Genomic DNA, 24,892 nt, shown 5'->3' with positions numbered 1-24,892 from the left:
TCTGGCTGCTTTCTTTGGAGTCCTCGAGAATGAAAGCGGAGCCATCGGGCTGGTAAACGATCTCTCCCGTCAGGTTCTCCACGTCACTGTCGTCCAGGTCGCTGGCCTCGCTCTCGTTCTCGTCCTTGGGAGGAGGCAGGCGGGCGCTCGGGCAGTGGTGCTCCATGTATTTTTGTAAACTTGAGAAAGAAGTGGCACATTCGTTGCAAGGGATCTCTTTAGCTGAAGCGACCGGGGCGACGGCCGCATTCTCCGCCGTGCTCAGTCCAAACGCGACCTCTCTCGGACTCTCCTCGGCCGTCCTCAAGTTGTCGTTCGTCGGGTTGTTTTCCTTGTCAAGCTCCATCCCAGGGACTTTCTCGGGCACCTCATTATCAAGATGTGTCGTCTCACGTAACTTTGATATCTTAGGCCCATTTTCCTGTCTTGAGAGAGAGGGAGAATCACAGGTTTCCATGGCAATCACTACATGAGGATCTCATCTCATCCAGTCTGTCAGGGACCTGGATTGAGAAGAAAAAAGAAGAGAGACAAAGAGAGAGGACATTAGGAAAAAAAACATAATAGAACTTTTCACATACGGCAGATATTTCAATACCAAATATGGACAACTGCTCTCAATGTCCAGCTGTCAATGTCTTCAGTAGAATGGTGTCTACATCATTTTAGTTTCTTTAACAGTTCATGTTATTAAAGCTACAAAAGAAATACTTGAACCTAAAGCAGATGAGAACCAAGCTGTTACTCAATTCTGGATCCACTACACCACAACAGTTCAACAGCTTACTCACAGTGACTTTTTTGTGTGAGAGAAAAGATTTTAACCATTCTTTCGTCTTAAAGTATTCTTTAGTCATGGGGGTTAGTGCGTCTATGTGTGTGTGTGTGTGTGTGTGTGTGGAGAGAGGAGGGGGTGCACACACACACCAACAGCCAGAGAATCAATTCAGCGATTCACTGCCACACAAAAGTCCCATGAAGGCTCTTCATTAAAAGAGTGTGATTAGAGAAAATCACCCACAGGGAGGACGAGCCGGGAGAATTCAAATCATCACCACTGTGGCTCAGAGCGGCCGTGCTTCTTTTGGTCTCTGCCTTGCTCCCCAGTAAATCAGCTTACTCGCAATCTTCCCTCGGTGAGGCTCCCACAGCAGGTATCTAACAAGCCCTGATTAAGTGTCCATCCATATTCTAAATTCTGCCCCATGCCCCTGCAGGATGGGTTCGTCCGACAAGCCCAGTGCTGGCCCACAACTCAACATTAATATGGAGTGCACCCTTTTTCAATCATCCTCAGCAACCATCGCAGGGGTTTTTTTTCCCCTTCTATTCCTCCCTTGACAACGAAAATACACACACTGAGACCCCCCCCCCCCCGCACACACACACACACACACACACACACACACACACACACACACACACACACACACACACACACACACACACACACAGAAAGAACATTATTTGAAATACCACTGTGATGTTATCAATCCTGGAAGGCTGCCCATCTCTCAACCGTCTCCGCTTCAATCAAGCCCTCTCCAAGCCTTCACAAATCATACGCAAGCTTGGATGATGAAAATCCTTCAATCATCTTTTTATTTTTCCCCTCTCTCCTTACCTCCTCCCTTCCTCCCACTCTCTCTCTCTCTCACTCACTCACTCTTCTCTCTTTTTATTTCTCTGCTCTTGTCATCGTCTCTGAAGCTGGAGCCAGAGATGTGCCCAGTCTCTCATAGCTGGGAAAGGAGACTCAAGCCCTCCACTTCGGCATCAGGAGCGCACAGATAGTATGGGGGTCCTGATCTGGAGTCAGGAGGGGTGTTGGGGTGGGGGGAGGGGGAGTAAGCTGCCCCCTTTCGCCTCCCACTGCTACCCAGCCCCTCTGGATACACACAGGCCCAAACAGAGGCTCCACCACAGGCCCACCCTCCCTGCTCAAAGGCAGGCAAAGTAACAGGGGTAACAGGGAGGGCCAGGAGCCTGAAACCCACTCAGTGCAGCCACCGCTGCGCTTTCAATTAAAATGAAATACAGTGCATCCCTGCACAGCCCACCATTTTTAACAAACAAGGTCTCTGCCAAAATAGCACCAGCCCTCATTAGCCAGCACGCTCAGTGGGAGGAATTAGCTAATTGAGGACAAGAATACAATCAGAGAGGAAATAGCTTGTTTTCATGGCAAAATAATGAAATATATACAGTGAATAAATGAGGAAAATGGAGGAAAAATTTTACGATGAGATGAAAATATTAAACAACGAGAGCAGCCATGCCCTCTCCACCTTGTTTTCAGAGTCTCCCTTTGCTGCACAACAAAGTAATTTGGGGATTCATTTAAAACAACCCTTGGCTAACTGTGACTTGTGGGGAGGCCCAATGTATATTAACTACAGGAGTGAAATAAAATGTTCTTTTTTTCTTTTGTTTCTCTCTTTCTCTCCGTCCCTCCCCACCCTGGCCTCTAATCAAGTCTAATCTTGAGCGAAAAAGAGATCGGAGCAGAAGCCAACGGAGATTAGGGAGAGACTACAAGTCATTTATGTTTGTGCATGACAGATAAACTGTCAGATTAATCAGGGGAAAATGAAACATTACAAAGGCAGATGAAAATGTAATTTTCCTGAGCTGAGCAAACATGAAACAGAGGTTACCCACACAACAGGCAGCCGAGAGTTAGAGAGAGAGAGAAAGAGAGAGAGAGCGCAAATGAGTGAAGGCTTCTTTCACCCAATGCCAAAAAGACATTCAGAGCCACAATTAGCTCGAAATTAGCCCCCATTTGCATCCAGCTCCAAACATCAAGAGGGGAGCCAGGATGGGGCAACGTTTATGCAACGCGAGAGGAATGTGTCTCCCAAACACACACTTTGGCACGAGAAGCTGGTGAAGATTACAATGTTCTCCTCTGATAATTTCTCTCCATCTCCCCTGTTAAGATCACAAGGTAACATCACAGAGACAGCAGCTGTGCCTCAAGGGCTTATGGGCGCTGCGTGCGTCTGTGTGTGTGTGTGTGTGCATCTGCCAAACACACACACACACACACACACACACATACACAACATTCCAGCGATGTTCTGGGAGACTCCATGGCACATCATAAAACAACAACCTTCTGACAATGCACATAACAACCCTCTTTCCCTGCCTCTCTATTGTCAGGCGTGCACACCCCACTTCTATGTGATTTGTTTCCATTATATTTCACCCTTAACATTTATCAAAGGCTCAGGGAAATGATTCGCAGATGGAGCTACACTCAACTTCCTCCGTCTACTCACTCAGGTTGTGGTGGTGGTGGCAGCGTCCCACACGCCTCTGCTATCATCCCAAAATGATGGAGAGTTGAGTCGTTTTTTTTAATTTATTTATTTTTTGTTATGGTACTGGTCTACACTACTTAGCACCGCTGTGCCTTGTAAAACGCAGACCCGCAGGTTTACTTGACGCAGCTTTGGACATAAAAGACAAGCTGCTATTTTTTCTTTTTTTTCTAAATCATGCACACTTCAAGTGCTAGGATGCCTCCGCAGAGGTGTGTTGCGTGACGCTTTTCTAACGATGCCTGGGAATCATTACATCACAGTGAATTATGGACGAGTGCACAAAGAGATAAAGAGCTACACTTGTTTTGATGCCAGACATCTACCCGCTGACGCTAGCAATACAAAGAGAGATCCTACTGATTTGATGAGGTGTCTTTCACTGTCAAGCACTTTAACTGCTTGTGCTTTTACTTCATATGTAACTGCATAGTGAACGCTAAGTTCATCCAGACTTTTGAATTCTGAGCTAAAAAGTCAACTACGGAACGGTTAGGCTATCAGTCTCATCTGAATAAATTTGACTAGCCCCAAATCAAAACTACTGCTGCTTAAGAGAAAAAGGAAATATTAATCATTGTTCAGGAGGGAACAGACAGCCTTTTTCCACAACTTGAAACAAGTGATCCCCTACATCCTAGATTAAAGGGTTCCATGTGTGTGTTTTTTCCCCCTGATATCATTTCATTTGTGCAGAACACGTCTGTGTGATTCTCTGCACATGCACTGCCATAGTTTGTAACTGTGAAACAGCTCTCCTCCCCACCCTTTTCACAAAGTTGCCACCTTCTTTCGATGCACAAAGCAAAAAAACTAACAAAAAGCCCTACCTAACACAAAGATCCGTTCCTTAGAACATAAAGTGTCTCTGTCCTTCCCCTGCCACCCACCCAACCCTCACAACTCTCTTTCTCTCTCTCTCTTTCTCTCTCTCTCTTTCTCTCTCTCTCTCTCTGTCTCTTTCTCTTTTTTTCCCTCAACAATGAGGCCACAGATCTCCCTGCCTAGAAACCGTTCCAGCTCCGGTTAGAACAAAGCAATGGCAAACAACATTTCTACCTCTGTTTTTTAATTAAGACTGTCCCTGCCCTCTCCCAGTGCTCCGTGGAGACAGTGTCTGTGAAGTGATTAAAAAGAATGTGATCTGATCAGGAGGGGGGCCCAGTGTGTGTGTGTGTGTGTGTGTGTGTAGGGGGGGTGGTTTTAATAGGAAAGGAATGCTAGGTTTGCCGGAGTGCTAAGTTCTTGGGAAAGAGGGCACAGAGAGATTTCTTTTGCCTTTTGTTTTTCTGCCACCCCCTCCACGCACACACACACACACACACACACACACACAGCCCCCCCACATCACCCTTTCAGGAGCTTGCACCGGAGGATAGCAGCCTTTCTCAAAGCTGGGGATTTCACTTGCTTTTAACATTCCTCATCCACTCTCTCTTGCTCCCTCTTTTCTCTCTCTTTTGTCTTCGTCCTTTCTTCCCTTTTAAGAAGCCAAACGCAGGTTAAAAGTTAGCACACTTCTGTGTGGCCAGAGTGTGTTTTGCTGCAGTGACACCGTATAAAAGAAATGAGACCGGAGAAGAAATAAATAAAAACATCCTTGAATTATATGAGCATACAGAAAGGTCAGTCCTGTCTCAGCTCTGGCCTTTTTTTTCTTCCACCTTCAGCCCCCTCCCCAACCCCCCCTACACCAAATCCTCTATCAAAATGTCATAGTGCGTTAGGCAAAGACAAAAGAGACTCACTGTGTGGAAGCTACACATATATCTAATCCTGACAATGCCATGAATGGGCCTTCACAAGTGTAATTATACTTGTTTATTTGTTGCCATGCTGAAAGAACTGATGAAAAATCCATCAAAGAGGTATTATCCAAACATCAAGCGCTTCTCTGCCCTTCCAAGGACACTGGGGACCTTAAGTCTTTCTTGTTTAAGTCAGAAAGAAACGGAATTGCAAAGGAGAGGAGGAGAAAAAAAAATGAAGGTTAGCGTGACCATTTTTTTCTCTTTTTTTTTTTTGTTCTCACAAAGACTTTCTGCGACCTCGTTTGTGCCCAGAGGTGTAATAGTAGAAGCTGTAGAAATCCCCTGTGCCACGGAAACATTTGGAGGCCCCTCATTTTCAACCGATACCATATCATTACCGTCGGGCGTGGCACTCCCCCCCACCCCACCCCCAAACTTTGGCAAAAGAGTCCTTTTAGGAGTCAGGAATCTTGTCGGACAAATTACCTATCCACAAAATGCCTCCTGGAGAACGAAAATCAAAAGGCAACGTGTGTGTAAGTGTGTGTAATCTCCCCAAGAATCTAAAAAAAGAGGTTGCACCAGTCCTGGGTGACTGCATTACTGTCCTAATCTGAGGCCTTGCTTTCTCTAAGGCATATCAGAGCAAGTACAAAGAATAATATGGCCTTAAAAACTCCACATGAGAAATGACTATGACTTATGGTTTATAGTAATATTATTGGGATGAGGCCATTTAAATATAACTAAAGGCAAACTCTGTTAACTGTAAGGGGGAAAAAAATTAATGAGCACTGGATTTAGCCTGGTTTCATGCAACTGGCTTTCCCGTTAAAGAGTTCTAACAGGGGGCACCCATATCAAAGGGAGACATAATCTACATAGCTAATGTGTTTTCTCGATTCAAAGCAGAGTTAGAGGGCGGAAAAAAAAAAGAAAAGCGAGAAGAAAAAGGGAAAAAGCCACAATTTTTCTTTTGCTGGCAATCTGGAAGCACTCTGGAGTTAATTATGGCTGATTGGAAATGAACCGCACAAACAAAGGCCAGTCTATGTCCAGACAATTATACTACATTAACCAGCTTAGAGCTTCCCACTGGTGTGTATGCGAGGGGACTCCTTCGAGTGAGTGCTGGGTCGCGTCTACCTTCCCAGTGCAGGCAGGAATGCTCCTGCACCCAGGACTAATGAAGAGCAGCCTCCAAAGAATGTGTGACGACCTCCCCTGACATGGCGAGAGAAGAAAAGAGAGAGAGAGAGAGAGAGATTGAGAGAGAGAAACGTTCAGCCTCAGTCACCACAAAGGAGATGAAGGTAATTAAGTTTGAAAGTAAAGGCCCTTGCAACAAACAATGACGCTGTGTCTTTCTGGAAGGGAGCAGGGAGAGAAGAGAGAAGAGAAGAGGGGGGGGGTCGGCTGAGGGAGGGGGCAGAAAAATCATTAACATTCACTAGAAGGGTGGAAAAGGCATGGGGTTAAAGGGGAGAGCTCAGTGTCTAAGAGCCTGCCTTCCCCTTTAAGCAGGTCCTCTTGCTCTCTCTCTCTCACTCTCTCTCCCCTACACCATGTGCTCCTGTCTTTTTATCTGTTTTTTTCCCTCTCTCCAACTCTTTCACCTCACATCTGGTTTCACATCTTTCCGAGTCATCTTCTGCTGTCTGCCTGTGTCCACGTCCACGTGATGGAAGAAAGATTCTCCCTCCTTCCCTCCCTCCCCCTCCATCTGACCTCTCTCACACTCATTCTGTACCTTCCACTAACCCTCTCTAACCCCTCCCTCTCCCTAGCCCCACTCTCTAGCACTGTTTCAACACTACACATTTGTACCTAATAGGCAGCTTTAATAAGTTAACTTTGCATTTTTCCCTTCTACCTCTCTCGCAGGAAGAGAGAGAGAGAGAGAGAACCCTGGTAGTGAGTTTTTTCCCCCTTCTATTTAAAATAAATGAAAACTAGGCATATTTGCCAGCCCACCTGAGACTCTGGGCTTACTCGTGGCGTTGTGTGTTTTGCTAAGAGAAATCACCAAGATGCAAATGAGGGTAGCATCCCTCCTCTCAACCTCCCCAAGTCCCCCGCTGAGTCTTTTAGCTTAATTAGCAAAGCAGATATGTTATTTCCACACACAATAGTATAGTGTAGAACTACCATACACAAACACACACACGCACACACGCGCACACACACACACACACACACACACACACACACACACACACACACACACACACACACACACACACACACACACACACACACACACACACACACAAGGACATTTCAGAGGAGCTAACTGCTGAGTGTAAACAGTGTGTCCTGGTCCTCTCACCTCTCTGTCGTGGGTTTTCTGTGAGATTTCCTCATCATTTACACATGCATGAGCAATACATACAGTTCACTTTCAGCTGCACTCACACATCTCATGGAGGCAGACAGCACTGTAGCCCTCCTCTCTTCCCTCCTCTATCCCTTCATCTCTCTCTCTGTGTGTGTGTGTGTGTGTGTGTGTGTGTGTGTGTGTACAGTTGCATGTGGAGATCTGTATGTGTACACACCTGGATGCATGCCTTTGAGTGAGTGTGTGTGTGTGTGTGTGTGTGTGTGTGTGTATGTGTTTGTATGTGTTTTTCCATGCTGACCAAGGAAGCAGAGAATCTAATTGCAGCTTTGGCAGCCTCATGTTCAGTAATCGCCCTCTCTTTGTCTAGCCCATGCAAAGCTGGATTAGAGTTAAAATGATGACTGGCTTAATCCTTTGATTTCCCCGTGCTAAATAAATATTAATCTACTGGTCAATCGTGCTCTTGTAAGGTACAATATATACAATATGAAAGCGCTTACCAGTTACATAAATCGCCGTTTGTGCTGCATCTGTTTCAGTAGGAGAAACCTGGGCCCCTCCCCAATTTATAAAAAAAAGGATTTATGAAATTAATAATCCCTCTAAACATTAATCCTCATAATCTAGGATGTTGTTGTTTGACAGGGAGATGCACTCAATTAATCAAGATCCGAATTAATAAATCACACAGTTTTGTTTTGTTTTGTTATGTTTGTTTGTGGTGCTGGGGCCGCTGCCAGGCTGATATAGGTTCAGGGCAGTGAACGCAGAGGGAAGTTCACTAGTTCAGAACACACACATTGAACTCAGCAGTGGAGAAACAGTACAAACAGATCTGCTCTAGAGTGGGCAAACAGTGACCACAGACGCACACACACACAGAGAGAGGGAGGGAGAGAGAGAGAGAGAGAGAGAGATAAAGAAAGAGAGTGAGAGACAAGAATGTCTGACAAACACGCAAGCGAGCATGCACACACACACACACACATGAGCAAATATGCACACAGCCATTAAAAGACACAAACAAACACACACACACACACACACACACTTACACATACTCAACGACTGACCCATAAAGACCCAATTGGCTTTTATTGTTGAGGCTTATGTAGTGAGCACATGATCAGATGTCCATACATAAGCCCACTGTGCCACTGTGTTGTGGAGGTGGACAAGACCTCGGACAAAGATGTGCACCAGCATCTAACATCATCTAACAACATCTAACAACGCCGAGCAACACCTGACAACGACTAGCAGCATTTATCAACTTGTAAAGAGGCAGCCCACCATTCTGACAAAGGATGTTGAAGTTTCATTTCAACAGCCAATCAAAGTACATCCCTCCCTCCTGCACACCTGAAGCAATGTGTTTATTGGCTGTTAAAGTTTTGTGTGTTTATGACACAAATTTGTTTCCCATTTACAGGACTTCACTGAGAGAGCTAGAGGACTGAATTTGAGACTTCGTTCTGTTTGTGCCAGTAGTTAATGGCCGCATACTGTTATTTTCTACACTCAGTGGACAATCCCTTAAGAATCTCATAACATTTTTTATAACATGCAACATCTACCTAAACTTAACAACATAGAAAAACATTGAAGGGTGACCCGAGTGTGACCCGAGACTTATCTTCTGCTTGACAGAACAGGTGCTGTACACCTAGTCATCTTATCCACAGTCCTGCAGTGGTATGTACAGTATAAAACGCCGGTGTTCACGCAGAGCTGTCTGACTCCGAGGTATGTGTTTTTAAAGACGTGCGGGAGCCACCATGTCTAATTGGGGAGCCATTTTGTTAGTCAGTCGTGCTGACCTTTTCCCCATGCTGTCATTTTCCCACAGCAACAATAAAGCCTAAAGACTATGCTCACAGGGCTGCCTGTCCTCTAATTATCTTCATAAATATAATCACAGGGCGCAGGTATCCGCTTATGCATTCCAATACTGTTAGGAATAGCCAGTTCAGCATTCCTCCGAGATGTATTTCTGAAAAAAAGAAAGACTCAAAAACAACAAGCCCTGTCAAAACAACTCTCACACTAACGAATGAATTCTTCTTCTAAATAGGCTTTTTGTATCGGGGACTAATGTCCTTATATGGATGAGCAAGACATTCAGCTCACAATATCTCCTCCTTTCTGGATCCGGGCAATTACTAATTAACTTAAGGTTGAGGACTCGATTTAATTACAGAGCTCCAACTGAAATGAACTTTAGACCAAAAAAGCATTTGCTTTTTAAAACAAACTCATTTCTGACAGCTGTTGTGAGTTTGCCCTCCTCTACGGCCGAAAAAAAACCCCATTTGTTTTCTTTGCCATCATGGGGCCATTACTTAGCTCAAAAAAAGGAAAGAGAGAGAGAAAAAAAGAGGGAAAGAAAGGAAAAAAAAACATATTTATGTTTTAATTGGGTTTCACTCCAAACAAACAACTGTCAGCTTTAATTAGCCTGGTTTCAGATTAGGGGCAAAATATTCCATTATCAAATAAACCGAATGTCATGCAAACTACGAATCAAATTTACTCTCAAACACAAATTCCACAGACCTGGCTCTCACAACCACCCATTAACGTCCGTACAGTTCAGACACAAAATATGAAAGTAACATTTGAATAATAACCATATTCTAAAGAAAAGAGAGCCTCAATTCATTAATTTGCGCCAACGGTTTGGTCGGGGAAGATCCATTTCTGAGATGAAAGAGAAGCGCAGCTCTGCGGAGTCTTTGGGTTTGGCAGAGAGAGGGTGGGCAGGCAAGCGAGGGAGAGCGAGAGCAATATTACAGGAATTACGGCTTATTTTCACAGATGCCATTGGAAAGCCCCGGCGAGCTGCATTTCCTCCACCGCAAACATATTATCAGAGAGCCGAACGGAGCAGAGAGTGGACAGACAGTGGAGCGCTACGACTCCTACTACTGCCTTCAAGGCTGCTGCTGCTGTTTCTGCTACTGCTACACACGGGTGGGGATTCTGGGGTCAATGGCGACTCCAACCAAAACAAGACAAGACAGGACAAAACAAAAACAGAGCAAAAAAAAAATACATCTAGGGTGGCGTTGTCGGCTGAACAAAAAAGATAGTTAACGCAGAGCACACACATGATATCTCAAGACCTCGTTGCCAACATTCATAGGAATAAGTCATTTGTTTTTTGTTATCAAACACCAACCACTCATAACTACAGAGATGTGTGTGTGTGTGTGTGTGTGTGTGTGTGTGTGCGTTAATGCTGTGGCTCAGATGGAAAATGTTCGATGTCCCAGTCCCTCACAGCCCCCCCCCCACACTCTTTCTGAGAATTAACCACACAGCATTAGTATGTATCTCCAGATCTTTAGTGAGCCCCTGATTTGATTTTATGTGGAATACCCCAAATGGACCTCAATTTTCCCTAATGGTCCCTTCATACTGTTTCAGAAAGAGACAGAGAGAAAGAGAAAAAAAGACACAGTTCTATTACACTTTTGAACTTTCAGCACTTTTTGAAAATTGTCTGTAAAAGTTTTCAGATGGAAGGATGACTGAGGTACCTAACTTTCCACAAGAGGACAAGGAGGACTGCTAAACACTGCCATAACTTCAACTCATATGGAAAAATATACCTCTTCCTTTTTACGACTGTTTAAAGGGCCTTTCTTTCAAAAATACACAAAAGTAGCCTTCCCCGGCATCCCGCACAACCTAAAGCTGAGCCTGTTTAAGACAAATTCCAGCAAAATGACCCTGCAGTCCACCCTGACACCAAACCATTTACACATCATTAAATGTGATGACAAGATGACCTATTACGATCCTACGAGAAAGGTCTCTGTTCTTCCTTACCACTGGAAAGTCTAAACTTCTTTAAAGCAAATAATTAGAGATGATTCCAACGACGCGGCCAGCCCAGACTGTGACAGGATATGAGGAGTCTAGTATTAACTAAATACCTCTCTTGGGACAGCTGGGGGAGTGCTCAACCTCCACCCCAACACAAACACAGGGCCCAACGGTGTGAGTGTAGCCTACCAGTGTGTGTGTGTGTGTGTGTGTGTGTGTGTGTGTGTGTGTGTGGTTGGTTGGTTGTGTGTCTGGAAATATCCTCTCTCTGAGCACAAGCAGATACATATCCCCACATTCGACTCATCCACACACACATCCACACATCCACACACACACACATCCACATACTCATGCAGTGCAACACACGCACACAAAACCATAGAGACAGACAGTCAGGTGGAGTGGCTATATTAATATCGTCTTTTCATTACGGCCAAGGATAACTGAGTGTCTTGCATATTCATGAGGCCAGCACTTATTTATCTGTATACTTAAGACACTACAATCATACATATTTAATTAGCCTCCACCATCCTCTCATGATCGCTAATAATGGCTTGTTATCCAAAGCCAATTGGCTTTGAAAATGTGCACCACAATACCGCATGTCTGTATGCGTATACATATATTATGAGATCAGACACTGGGGGATGCCTCGACTCAGGGGAGGAAATGGGACAGACATGCTGGTGGCTGCCATTTTGGCCTTAGTGTGTGTAACAGCATTTAGTGCTGGCAGGCTATGAACAGGCGTGGTTTCCATCTGAGAATCTTTGTTATTGCTGGTTTGTAGAGGGTTCAATGCATCTCTGCATTCTGCTGCTTTGATCCACATGTGAGTAAGTGGCTGTGTGTTGTGAGGAATACTACTGCTGATGTCTTTTCTGGAAAGTTGTATATGGTTCTATTAACAGCATGACCTGGTCGCCATACATATTTATAACAGACTAAACATAGTGTTTGCCTTACCTTTATGCTTTAAAGCACTGTGTGACAAGGCACATTAAATCACAAAGGTGACCTGTACTCTGCTATTCTATGCTGCCTCCCTGCAAACTGCTCAGATGCTTTTCTCATGTTACTGTAAAAGCAGACAGAGAACAAAACTGACAAGAACAAACACACTAGAGCATACGTTGCAATGCACAATACTGCTGTGACACAAACCTAAAGCATCCTATAGATAGACAATACCAAGAACATACGCTCTTCTCCCCTTATGCCCACTAAGGCTGTTGATTTTATATATCATAATAATATATCAAAAAATCTAATATCTGCACTCTTTTACACCATTTACAACAGGTGTACATCAAAGTCAACAGATTCAAACTAGCTTGCTGGACAAAGACTGAATACGCAGGCAGTATTTTAGCATGGTTTGTCCAACTGCACAGCTTTAAAAACAGCAATGAGTACTGACCACCTTACTGTTTGAATAAGGAACATTGTAGTTACTGTGAATTGCCATAAAACAGAGCCAGGTCTGGTCCGTAGGGAACTAGCAGAAGGTCCTTGTAACCTGTGCTGTAACGGCACAGACATGACGACCTTCGACCCTGGACGGGTGCATGTGTGTCTGTTTGCCTGCCATCACGGGTCGAATGGGAGCCAGCGGTGAAGCTAGGCCGTGTTTGGTTCGGCGACCCTGATTCGTCAGAAATCAGTGTACACGCTCACCAACACAGGAGCAGGGAACTGGACTCTGCCAGATTAAACGAACACAGCTGGGTTTACATAAGAAAGATGTCTCACTCTCCTACTTTAACCTGAACTGGGATCAGGGAGAAAGGGAGAAAGACAGAAAGAGAGGGAGAGCGAGATGGAAAAAAAAAATAACGGAGCAGGAACCATTTGGATTTGAGGGGGAGCACACAGCAGAAGGATTAGTAGCTGTGCTCCATCACGTCTGTGCCTTAGCGCCTGCTTGTCCTTTCCAGGAAAATAAATGCACATGTATAAATGCTAAATCCATTTCTTTCCATTTTAATATCCTGAGCAAGATGGCTCATGCAAAACGGGGTGAGCTTGAGAGAATGAGGAGGAAGGGAGGGTGGGTGGGTGGGGTGGGGGGGAATCCCCCTAGTCCGATGAGACGTGGACTGACAGAGAGAGAAATGCAATCCAGCTTGGCCTCAACCCAACAGCAACAAAAACATTTAGATAACTCTGTTCAATAATGAACATTTTCAGTGAGGACAAAAATTACATATCCTCTCGATAACAAGTCTTTCCCATAACAGTACGCTTTTTTTTTTTTAAAGCAAATGTTCGAAGACGTCGCAGTTCTTATCCTCTCTTTGCACAAAGCCTCAGTAACTCTATTAGTCTCTCCTTACCCACCCCCCCCCCCCAAAAAGTGGGGAGTTTAAAACGCATCCAAGCAAAGGGGAGGTGACCCTACAGGGGTGAAAGGGACACTCCACTGCATACAAGTTTCCCTTGGCAGCGAGCTAGAAATCAACATCTGGTAAAGTATGTCAGAGCCCACACTCAGTCCAGCCAGACAATTGCCATGACCCGTCTTAACTGTGCAACCCACTCCAAAAAAAAAGAAGAAAAAAGAACGCACTGAACAATCCTTTGAACAGCATCTTTCGTTATCGTTCAAGGGTTAAAAAGAGTGGAAGTGTCATCTTTTTAAAAATCAACACAGAGCTTACCTCTTTTGCACTAAAGGAACAAATGAGTTGCTCATCAGAGGAGAAAGGAGAGAGAAAACCATGCTTTTGTTCAGAAGCAGCACTTCTCCCTGTCTCAGTCTCTCTTCTCCGTAAAAAAATTAGCATTTGAAAAAAAGCCTAGTTATGATGCACAAAAGGTCAGTGAAAGAGGACACTGACCTAGTGGAAAACAACAAAACAACATGGGGACATTTCTTTTGTCGCTGCCTGTGTTCACCACGAGATCATTTCCATACAGCCGACAAGAGACAGAGAGAGAGAGAGAGAGAGAGAAAGAGAGAGAGATGGGGGAGAGAGAGAGGGAGAGAGAGTAATTCCAGTGATGCTGCTGTACGTTACTCTTCCCCCAGTGGCGTTTGGAGCTCACGTCACAACGATCTGTTCCTCATCTTAACATTTTGAACACATTTTCTCTGGAACAAACAGAGGAACAAAAAAACACCAAAAATACAAAAAAAAAACATCTCAGGCCAGACTGTTCTCTATGTCATTTAAGCACATCAATTCAAAAAGACCCATTTTAACGTGTACACCGTGCTGTCAACAGAACAATTAATTGACTTACAGATCTGGAATTTCCCCCGCACCATGGCACTTCTGCCCACAGAAGATACGGCTCCATTAGAACAATGCATCTAATGTTTTCGCCGTCAGACGCACTCATACATTTTTTCCCCGCACTAAAGCCAAAAGGAACCCATATTTACCAGTCTCTCATTACCATACATAGTACTTCACATGACGACAAAATCTGCCGGCATCTTGGGAGTCTCCAGATATATACGAGCTGCACGCATGTTGTCTCAAGTCCTCGACAAACACATCTTTAGGGACAGCCAAGACCCCCGGAATAAAAGAAAGAAGGAAGAGGCAGCATTTTCCATCTTCCTTTCATCTTAGCCACCCAGTCGACCATTCACCGGCCCATTCAGAGGCCACTCTGCATTATGCAAAGCAATGCTAATCCTCTTCTGATGCTTTCACACACATAGAAGCCTCTTCCATTCCTTCCACTGAAAAGCAATTATATGAGTTTACATTTCTGTCAAAAAAAAAGATCAACATTAATGCTGAGGAACCAGCATCTCATCAAATATCCCCTCGTCTTTGGCAACTAGAGAAACTACAGATTATTTAAGATGGTGTGTGCAATTTTTGTGTGAGTCTGTGTGTATTTGTGAGTGTTTTCTCTTATTCTGAGGTTTTTTTTTTTGCTTTAAGTGTGTTATTTAATTAGCCTTAGGGAAGAGAGCGGCACTTTAGTTGCTGTGGAAACTCTTCTTGGCACTGACCTTCTCTTGTGTCGAGGCCTATGCAGAGTGGGCCCGATCTATTAATCACAGGCAAATTATGAAAGAATGCTGCTGGGCTGCTCGCTAGCGTCCTTCCTCGGCCCGGGCACAAGCCATTGTCTTCCACGTGTGCAACACCAAGCCGCCACCAAAAAGAGACTAACGAAAAAGGCAGTGGATTTGCATATGCAAATGTCCACACGAGGAAGGGGGGGGGGGGGCGCGTGTGTAAACAAGTGTCATTGTGAGATGGATTAAGCTCACAGCCTTTTCTTTCTTTTATTTTAGGAGGTGGTGTGAGGGGGTGGGGGGTCATGGGGGGTGAGGTGGGGGGGCATTAGTCAGCATAATTAACCAAGTCTCCATGGAGACTAATGAAATTTTGCTATGGTACGACTTCAAATTAGATAGCTGGTGATGCCTTTCCACTATCCTGCCTCCAAATCCATTATTTGCCAGAGAACAATGAGCCGTTTGTGACCAGCTGATCTCAGCCAGCTGAACAAACCTCCGAGTTGACAATTTGCATATGTTAATATAATTAATCGCTAATTACATGAAACATGTACATGTTCTCACTGCGCTTTCCCCAGGCGCTCTGAGGCTTGAACCCCGTCCAAGTCTTTAACCCTTCAGACAGCCTCTAAGCAGGAGAGGCTCTGTGTGTTATGGTACAGCCTCGGGGGCAACACAAAAAGCCCCCCACTTAATACATTAAGCCAGCTCCCTGACTTCTCAGCTTTCCACCCCCCCCCCTCCTTTTCTCCAACCCCCCACCCAAACACACACACACACACACACACACTACACCCCCCACTCCGAGAGCTGTGGACCGAGGCATGTTCTGTTGCGTCCTAACTGGACCAAATTCAATTGGGCCGCCGACCACAAAAGCCCCACAGTTCTTCAGACAACAATGTGATAATTTTTCAATGCTATCTACAGCCATCGTGAGGAGAAGAAGCGTAAAGGGAAAGCTATATTATCCTTTATGGAAGGTTTTTTTTTTTTTAAATGGCTTAAATCAGTAAACTGATCAGTCAAGGACTGTCCATTGTTTTCGCTCGCTTTTTTCGATAAAACTATTTCAGATCACATAACAAATGAAGATATGTACCATAACACTTTTCCATGCAGCAGCCTGACATTTGCTTCCTCCGTGAGAGAAAAGTGCCAGATAGAACCAAAAAAAAAACCCATTGCCCTCGAAACCCTTGCAATGGCCCAGGTTTTGAAAGTGTAATAGAAAGGAATCTTCATAGAAATCAAAAAGCCACGGCCAGATTAAAGAGCCCTTTGTCCTTTTCCATGTTGCATTTCCTTTAGCTGGCTAAATTAAGCGAGCCTGTCTGTTCAAAGCACGGAGCTGAGGAGCCAAATGGAAAAACTGTTCTATCACATATGAAATTCATGCAGCTGTGCTTCAGAACAGGGACCAGATGGCACAGGAGGAGTCGAAAAAACAAACACCTAATGACAGACAGACAGACAGAGGAACCTCGGAAATAGAAGGGCCCATGGTGTCCGCTCTTAAGAAAACAGAAAATAAAGCTCACCCCCGTGACATCGGAAACTGAATGGGATAATGAATTTCCACACAGCCAAGTGCAGCAGTACAATGAAATACTGTACAATACTGTGGGTTTCCGCATTTTGAAAGAAATTCGTCTTTTCATCGGCCGTGTCTTGTTCATGACTAGAGGCAATATTATTTCACTTTCTGACCCCAGGAAAGATTTCAGGAAGATGCATATTTACGGCAACGAGTGTATTCTGTTTATTAATGAATGCATGTTGTATGCCGAGGCTCTGTATGCCTCTCTCTGTGTGTGTGTGTGTGTGTGTGTGTGTATGAGAGAGAGAGAGAGAGAGAGAGTAGGAGAAAGATTGTGTGTGTGTGTGTGTGTGTGTGTGTGTGTGTGTGTGTGTGTGTGTGTGTGTGTTTGTGCGCGCGTACGTATCTGTGCTGGCCACAGAGACAGAGAGAGCGGAAGTGTCTACACATGTGTACCAGTTTCACAGTGTAAGGACATATTCATTGTAATAACAATCAATACTCGGATAACCACATTTTTAAAACTATTCTGCTCAGCACAAAATCCTCCCTCAGCATTGCTGCACCCTAAATGGGACATTTGCGTGTCATGCTATGACAGTCATCTGCGATGCACTGCAAAGTGCCGCGACAGGGTTGAGGCAAACCTTTCTACAGTAAGGGATTTTAAATCATCCAGCCTCTTCTATTGGACCTGAGACTTACTGAGGTAGAAACCATAAAAAATGAAGAAGGGAAATTTAATCCCTGAAATATTGATTTGCACATTAATGTCATATAGGCAGAGGGCAATTTGGCTTCATGGAAATGACACATTGTCGGGTCTTTGGAGAAGTCTGAGCCTGTCTTTTCTGCAGAATCTCCAAGGCCATTAGGTGCTTCCCTGCCTGGCTTTACAATATCCCATGCAGCCTAAAAAATAATCTGCACTGTTTTCATCCATCACAAAATAAACACACAGGACACCAAAATGCTCCACACACACACACACACACACATCCCAGCTTCCCACCAAAACAAGGCATGCAGATAAAGCACAATACCTTTACAACAAAAGTCGCAGGGACAATTACATCACTCTGACATAGTTCAGAGGAAAGGGATTGTGGATCAATGCCTCCTCAATTATTTTGAGAATACCAATGTATTGATTAATATCCAGCCATATCTCACACTATTTGCAGTTAAGATATTAGCCATGGTCCACATCTATCAATACATGTAAGGGTAACGTTAGCTACCAAAGTACAGAGTTCAGATATGCACACCAACACAAAGATAAAGGTAAAAACGGCTACTTTAATCTGTGCACTGATATAGTATAGTTAAAAAAGAAATGAAAAGGCTATTCAATACACAATCTATAACAAAGGTTGTGATAATAACAACACTACTACTAATAATAATAATAATAACAATACTAGTAGTAATAATAATAATAATAATAATAATAAGAGTAGCCTAATAATAATAGAATTTAAACAATTACATGTAAAACACAAAAAATAGTCCATTAAATCCACATTTGTGTGGAAAATGATTTTCCAAATGTGCAGAAAATAACCTACAGTACATCTACATATATTACCAAACCATACCACGAAATAAAATGCCGTTTAATGTTTATCTTATTTCCTATAAAATAAACAAAATAAAGAAATTATTAATCCGCAACGCAGAAGACAAGAAGGGACCCACGAAAATCCTCAAAAATAAACCACCTCGCCAGCTCATGATACGGCGACCGGAGCCTTTACACACACCGCTACATACCGGGGTTTGTGTTGTGTTCTCCTCCTGCCTTGTTTTTTTCTGGGCTCTCAATGCAAGCGATCGATGCCCTTGTCACTGTCGCGTTCCAATCGGAGCCGAGACTCTGCCTTGCAGTAACCATCAACCAAAAAGCCAAGACACCCTACGTTCCCCTTTTCTCACCATGTCCAATGTTAGGGTTACAGCTCACAAAAAGCAATTACATGTAGAAGTTTAGGAATCCATGGCATCACACCACCATCCGCAAGGACAATTCATTGAATGGAGAACATGATACAAGAAATGGAAATAAGGCGCAAAATGGAACTTACAGCAAGAGGACTGAAGTAAAATGGGAAGTAGTATTGGTGACAATATGAAAACGTCGTGTTTTATAAGTCCATTTTCAATGGTAGACACTTAAGATTCCCGGAGTTGTTGTCTCGGTGGGACCTGCCTGATGTTAGAGTTGTATTCCTCCTATCGGTCTCTTTTCTCGGCGACACAGACATCCACGCCGCGGTAAAGGGAAACTACTTAGCACGCAGCAGGTAATAGCTATGTATGCCGAGTTATATTTTGGATGGAGATTACTTCATATGAAAGGATTGTTGACTATACACTAAGAATGAAACCCGTTGCTCCGTATTCGCACGCCTGAATCCACCAGTAGCCTACGTCGCGACACCGTTTCGCCAAAGTGTTATCAGGGTAGCCTGCATGCTCTGCTACGAATGTTGCCTTTTTGGAGCAACATTGTTTTAAAAGATAACGCCTAATAGCTCGACCGAGATGCCAACAATGGACCATACGACAAGATCAAAGCAATTATGTACCAGCAGGCTAATAGCTGTACAAAAGCCGCGTCCATCTCTTCGCCGAAAAGGCAAAAAAACCCGTAACGAACGTGAAATCGGACCTCTCCACTTCAAGTTTAATTATTAACCATACGGTGTCTTTCTTATACAAATCATGTCTTCATATGTGATAACTAAAACATGGAAAAGATTATAAATAGGAGCCTGAATAAACTTTGAAAATAGAATCGGGCTACGATAGTGCTGTCATTCTCTATCGACTGCCTACAGTACTGACAGTTTGTTCTTAATAGTACCGATACCCGTTTAAAACTAACCAAACGATTTTTAAAGGTAGTCAAATGTCAAGAAAGTCTCACAATTGCTGTTATCTAAAAAGGGGATGTCAAAGATTCTGCGGAATCAACAAAGAAAGATAATCAATACGCGACCTAAATTTAACACCAACTACTCAATAAAAGTTAAAGCTAAAAAAAACTTACTTTCTTCCCCCGCAGATCTCTCCGCTTCTTCGCTATATCGTTTGTAAAGAAAACCACATCCAGTATATGCGAAAGAGTGTACCGAATGAAAAAAGAAAAATAATCCTCCAACTTTATTGGAAAAAAATAAAAATGCGAATGGCGAGAGGATGAAGAAGCGATCCTTTGGGTCCGGGCGTTTTGAGGGTGTCGACGGTTGCCTGGCTGTTAAGGTTGTGAAGGGGTTGGGGAAAGAAGGAAAGGAAATGAAAATCCGATATGTCTTTATTCTGCTAATTATTATCGTTTTAGCCCTGTTTAAAAAAATGGCTGATTAAGTTGAGTGCGCATGTCTTTGTGTGTCTATTCCCGATATGCACTCTGGGAATGAGAGAGAGAGTGGGAGTGAGCAAGAGAGGGAGGGAGAGAGAGAGAGAGAGAGAGAGAGAGAGAGAGAGAGCAAGAGAGAGGCGTAATTAGCGAGGTGATCAACAGTCTCCACATTGCAAATGACGCGCTGTTTCAACTTGGAGAGCCGAAGGGCAGTGCGGGCCAGATATACAAAAATGATCTAATAGAGAGAGCGGAAATCTTTTGGTTGGCTATATACGAAATTGATAAACGTCATTCTGAACAATACATGCATGACTATGTCCTGACTTTCAGACACAAGTCATCTTTTTGACTCAAGATGAAAATAACAAACAGATACCGTGCTTGAGAATGGGTCAGTGACGATGTGGCCAACGCTACGGGTCTGTCAACCGGCGACAGCATTTTAACTTACAATCACTTGTTAGTTTCATTTACGACCGTTAATTAAAGAAATACGTTACACCAAACAGTATCAAATGTATTTAGACCAGTGTCTTTTTTCGCTTAACTCGCCGTAAAGCGCATGAATGCAACCATACTGGTTTAACTGTAGCCTAGTTGACATCAGTGAATCGGTTTACTACTTTACAAACAAACTTGGCTTGTTTTAAAACAATTAACAAATGATATTTAGGCCATTAATAGGTTAATGCAAGTTACATATTGCATTTAATTTTACCTTTTTAAATTACGCCGACCAAGACTACAAAATAAAGGTTAAGGGAAACACAATACCAATGAAAGCATGCGGTGATGCGCAAGCATGCAATACGATTAGTTTAAAACACAAAATGCCATGCCAGTGAATGCAACTGTACAGTCGATGTATATTAATTTGTTCGTCATTCAAAATGTGGAGAACATGGATAGGCTACTACATATTACTTTTATCCTTGCACGAATATATTAACTAGTAATTGTAACAGATGCAGCTTCATGAATGGCTTTAGATTCTGGTATCTAGGATGTTTATATACTTTTAAGAATGATTGAACATTTCCAGGCCTCCACACCACTGAAAATAGTATGACCTCTGGTAAAGGAGAGTGGTACTCAGCTAAAGTATGTGGCAATATTTTTATATCATGAACAAAATCATAGTGAGGCATTAGGTGACAATTCTGCCTCAAAGTTGCATTTGGTAGCACGATTTCTAGCTGTAGTCTTAGTCTTTAGTCAACTAATGGTCGCCATAGAGAGAAGACCCTGCAAGATGTTAATCGGGGAGAAAATCAAGAGATCGCCTCTCCTTTATGAAAAAATCGAAGGAGGTGAATTGAGTGAGCTAGCTTTCCGGATCTCACGATAAGGATGCTAGCAGGACTGAGGTTGCACCGAGGCAAAGTCCTTCAGTCCGGTTTTAGGATTGGTATGTCACAGATTCTCTCGGTCTCTGGCTCGGGAGAGATGGTCAACGGAGGCGTTGCTTTTTCACCCCGATTCATGGCTGCTGGTCCTCCGGGGAATCCTACTGCCAACCCCATGTGAGCTCTTATTAGGACAAGGGAATAGACAAGAGCGGGAGTCCGCTGTAGGAGGGACAGAAAACGCAAGGAGAGTCCCACCACAGAGCTACTTTAATGTAAACTAAATACATCGGACTAAAGGTTATTTTAATGTTTGCAAATGTTGACGAGTGCGTTTAAACTGTGTTCTGCGTGCGGAGGACTTTGAAACTATTGATTTTAAAGAGCTCTCATCCTTTGCAAGTATATTTGTGCATGCTGACTGGTGTAATTATTGCATAAGGCAGAGTTCTTTACAACGCTTTGAGTTGCTGTTCTATGTAAAACATGGACAAAGTAAGAATTTAAAACTGATAACGTTTGTGAGCTTCTGTCTCCACCCTCATTTTCCCTGCTTGCTATGCTTCTCCTAGAGCTATTTATCAAAAGACCGTGTTAACTAATATCAGCCTCAATATGAATATATATTTTTTAAATCTGCTGCTTAATACAGATGAATATCTTTATATTCTGTATGGATATGTGTTTTATTCCTTGAGCGCCGAGCCTGTTAAAACACTGTTTGTGAAATGGGGTCATATCTGATGATTTTCCACTGACAGCCCATTATCCATGATCTAGCAGAACTACATTTTAGTATGTCTATGTTCCTATCTCGAATGGTTTCATTGAAACGTTACTATTGTATTAGATATTATATATCATACAACATTAAACTGTCTTTAGTAGCATATTAATGATATTTTACATTGTTTATATCACGTGCATTTTTACACTTAACAATTTCCCTCACCAACAAAACACACATTGCCAAGTTGATATAATTTACATACCCTGTAGTCCAGCAATGTTTTAAACCATCTTTCTCATTTTTGTTCGACTTGATGAAGTTATGTGCATAAGTGTGTCCCTCCTTTAAGATAAGGGGTTTGAGGAAAACGCCTGGCGCCCTCTGGGGTTGGAGAGGTCATGTTCTGACAGAGAGCGACCCTTTCCCTACCACGAAATCTGGTCAAAATAACCTATTCTGTGAACACATATCATCTAAGCAATCCGTGAAAAAGTAAACCTGACAAATACTACAACTTTGTGAGACAAACACGAGAAGAGGCCAGCGTGTAGCCTACCTATAGCTAATATTATCGCCAACTGTTTAATACTGCAGGTAAAATATAAAAATAAAAATCAATCCGATATATGCACATAAACTAATATAATATGAAGACCATTGAAAGAAAATCAAATCGGCATCCACTTTTAGTTGAATGGGGATGAAGCTGTACAGGTGACTGGTCAATATCCACAATACTGTATTAAACACAGACCGAACCTATCATCAGATTCCAGAGAAAGTTATTGTCTAGCATTACATGACGCGCAATATTATAATTTTTTCGCATTTCAATTAACCAATTTGCAAGATGTTAAATGTTGAATATCTCTTTCTAAACGTTAAAAAACGCACAAATTCCTTGGAGATAGTATCTTTTATGTGTATAAAAAAACTGCAAGACGACTACTTTCCCCCGTCTTGTGTTTTCCGTAACCGATTCAGTAGACATCGATAAATGCAGAATTTCTTCCAAATGTTTAAATTGCTTATATTATGTTTCCGAAGCGCACTTATAATCCCAGCAGAAATTGAAATAAAACATGAACTACCTTTGTTATAACAGGGTATCCCGTATCCGTCTTTCTTCTCTCTGATGCTCCTCATATAGCATATGGAAACTCTTGTCAAAATGCCTAGATTTGGCACATTGTCATTGAATAGAAAGGAGCGCGCTGATGCCGGTACAGAAAATGGGAAAGTTGAGGATAGGGGGCTGCCTCCCTCAATGCGGACTTATCTAACTTTAATTTAATATTCAGCAATCATTCCGAGATGGCATATAATTCTAAGGGTTTTAATGGGGAGCAAATGATTGCTTTTAGCCAATATTTTATGATCCTACAAATAAGGACAGTTTTGTGCACTCATTTTTTCGCCAGTAGGCTTTTTAAACCATTTTGCATTCTTGTTTAGTGACGGACCAAAGGTGACAAACGATTATTTGTTTAGTAATGTTACTCAAAACAGTGGGAATTTGCGAACACTATGCCAAAATCATTTCTAACGTAAAATCGAGATCCATAAACGCTTGTTTGTAAAACAGTGGACCTTAAATCAATGTATTGGGACATTTCAATCGATTATATAAACGAAAATCCATACGCGACATGAGACCAGTATCAGCTTTGCTTTTCTTCCCCTTTGAAGGAACCAGGGGGATAGACTTGACTGTGGTTTGAAATAAAGCGTATCAGAGTAGTTGACGATCAAGTTACATATTTTGTAGCCTAAGTGCTTCCATATGCAAAATGATAGTTCCCTGAATTACAATTATAGAAGTGCTTAATCAAAACAAGCAAGAGACATACTTTAAAGAAGACAACAGTAATTATATCCACATCATTTTAATGTCAGATTGCAGGAGGCTATCACATCAAACGATAAGCAAGACCTCAGGGCATAAACTATGCATAACCAGATATGAGCTTAGGACGTCATGAATGGCACACCGTGTTCAAGTTCACGGGTGGGATCTCTTGTACAGACATTGGTTGCACTGATCCGTAGGTTAAGAAAGTTAGAAGAACTGGTTTAAAATCAACGCATGTCAGTCAAATACATTTACATCCATCACAGACCTTGCATGTTGAAGCCAGTGGCGAGGGAGGCGGCTGTGCGCACACCGCGCCACTCTGTGTATTTGATAAAGAAAATCAATGCAAGTGACTGTAAAGTATTTAGCAAGACGTTTGTGGGAACGGTTTGTTGAAAAGTGACTTCAGTTGGCCAGTCGATCTAATCAGGAAATGTACACTGAACTACGCTCGTGCACACGCTTTTGTTGATGTAGCTCATGCCATTGAGTGTGTTCACCCCCCGCGCGCCCTCCTGCTTGGCCCTTGCACTGGGCTGCGCGGATCTTTTCATTGTTGATCCCTCTTTAATAGACAAACTCTTAGAACAAGCCTCTCTGTCAAGCCCACATAGATTGGTTTGTCTGTTTATTTTTCCGAGCTTCATTAAAGAAAACTGTGGATTTGGGTATACACCTGTCTCGCCAAATGTCCAAAGGTGGTGGAAAATGTATGTTTTTTTTCTGATGCACCTGCTTTCTTTGTTCTTATTTTAAGGTCTACAGTGGTGAGACACAAATAAATATTACTGCAGTGTGTGACATCCTG

At 43.0% G+C, this 24,892-nt stretch overlaps 1 protein-coding gene across 2 annotated transcripts in view; it reads right to left on the bottom strand.

The window, feature by feature from the left end:
* Nucleotides 1-20,177, bottom strand: part of zfhx4 (zinc finger homeobox 4) — an 85,921-nt gene extending 65,744 nt beyond the window's left edge. For both annotated transcript variants that reach the window (XM_076290812.1, XM_076290813.1), the window contains exons 1-2: nucleotides 19,839-20,177; nucleotides 1-503 (exon numbers count right to left, since the gene is read on the bottom strand). The exon at nucleotides 1-503 is cut by the window's left edge and continues 2,160 nt beyond it. In XM_076290812.1, coding sequence (XP_076146927.1) covers nucleotides 1-457 — 457 coding nt within the window. In that variant the 5' untranslated portion in view covers nucleotides 458-503; nucleotides 19,839-20,177. The remainder of the gene's footprint in view (nucleotides 504-19,838) is intronic.
* Nucleotides 20,178-24,892: the final 4,715 nt, after the last annotated feature.

Source organism: Alosa pseudoharengus, unplaced genomic scaffold (assembly GCF_046254945.1).
Source record: "Alosa pseudoharengus isolate Yale_2024_CS ecotype anadromous, Long Island Sound unplaced genomic scaffold, YU_APseudo_1.1 YU_APseudo_1.1_scf_18, whole genome shotgun sequence".
Classification (NCBI taxonomy): Eukaryota; Metazoa; Chordata; class Actinopteri; order Clupeiformes; family Clupeidae; genus Alosa; species Alosa pseudoharengus.
The sequence above is the reverse complement of the archived record's forward strand: the minus strand, read 5'-3'. Positions and strand labels throughout refer to the sequence as shown.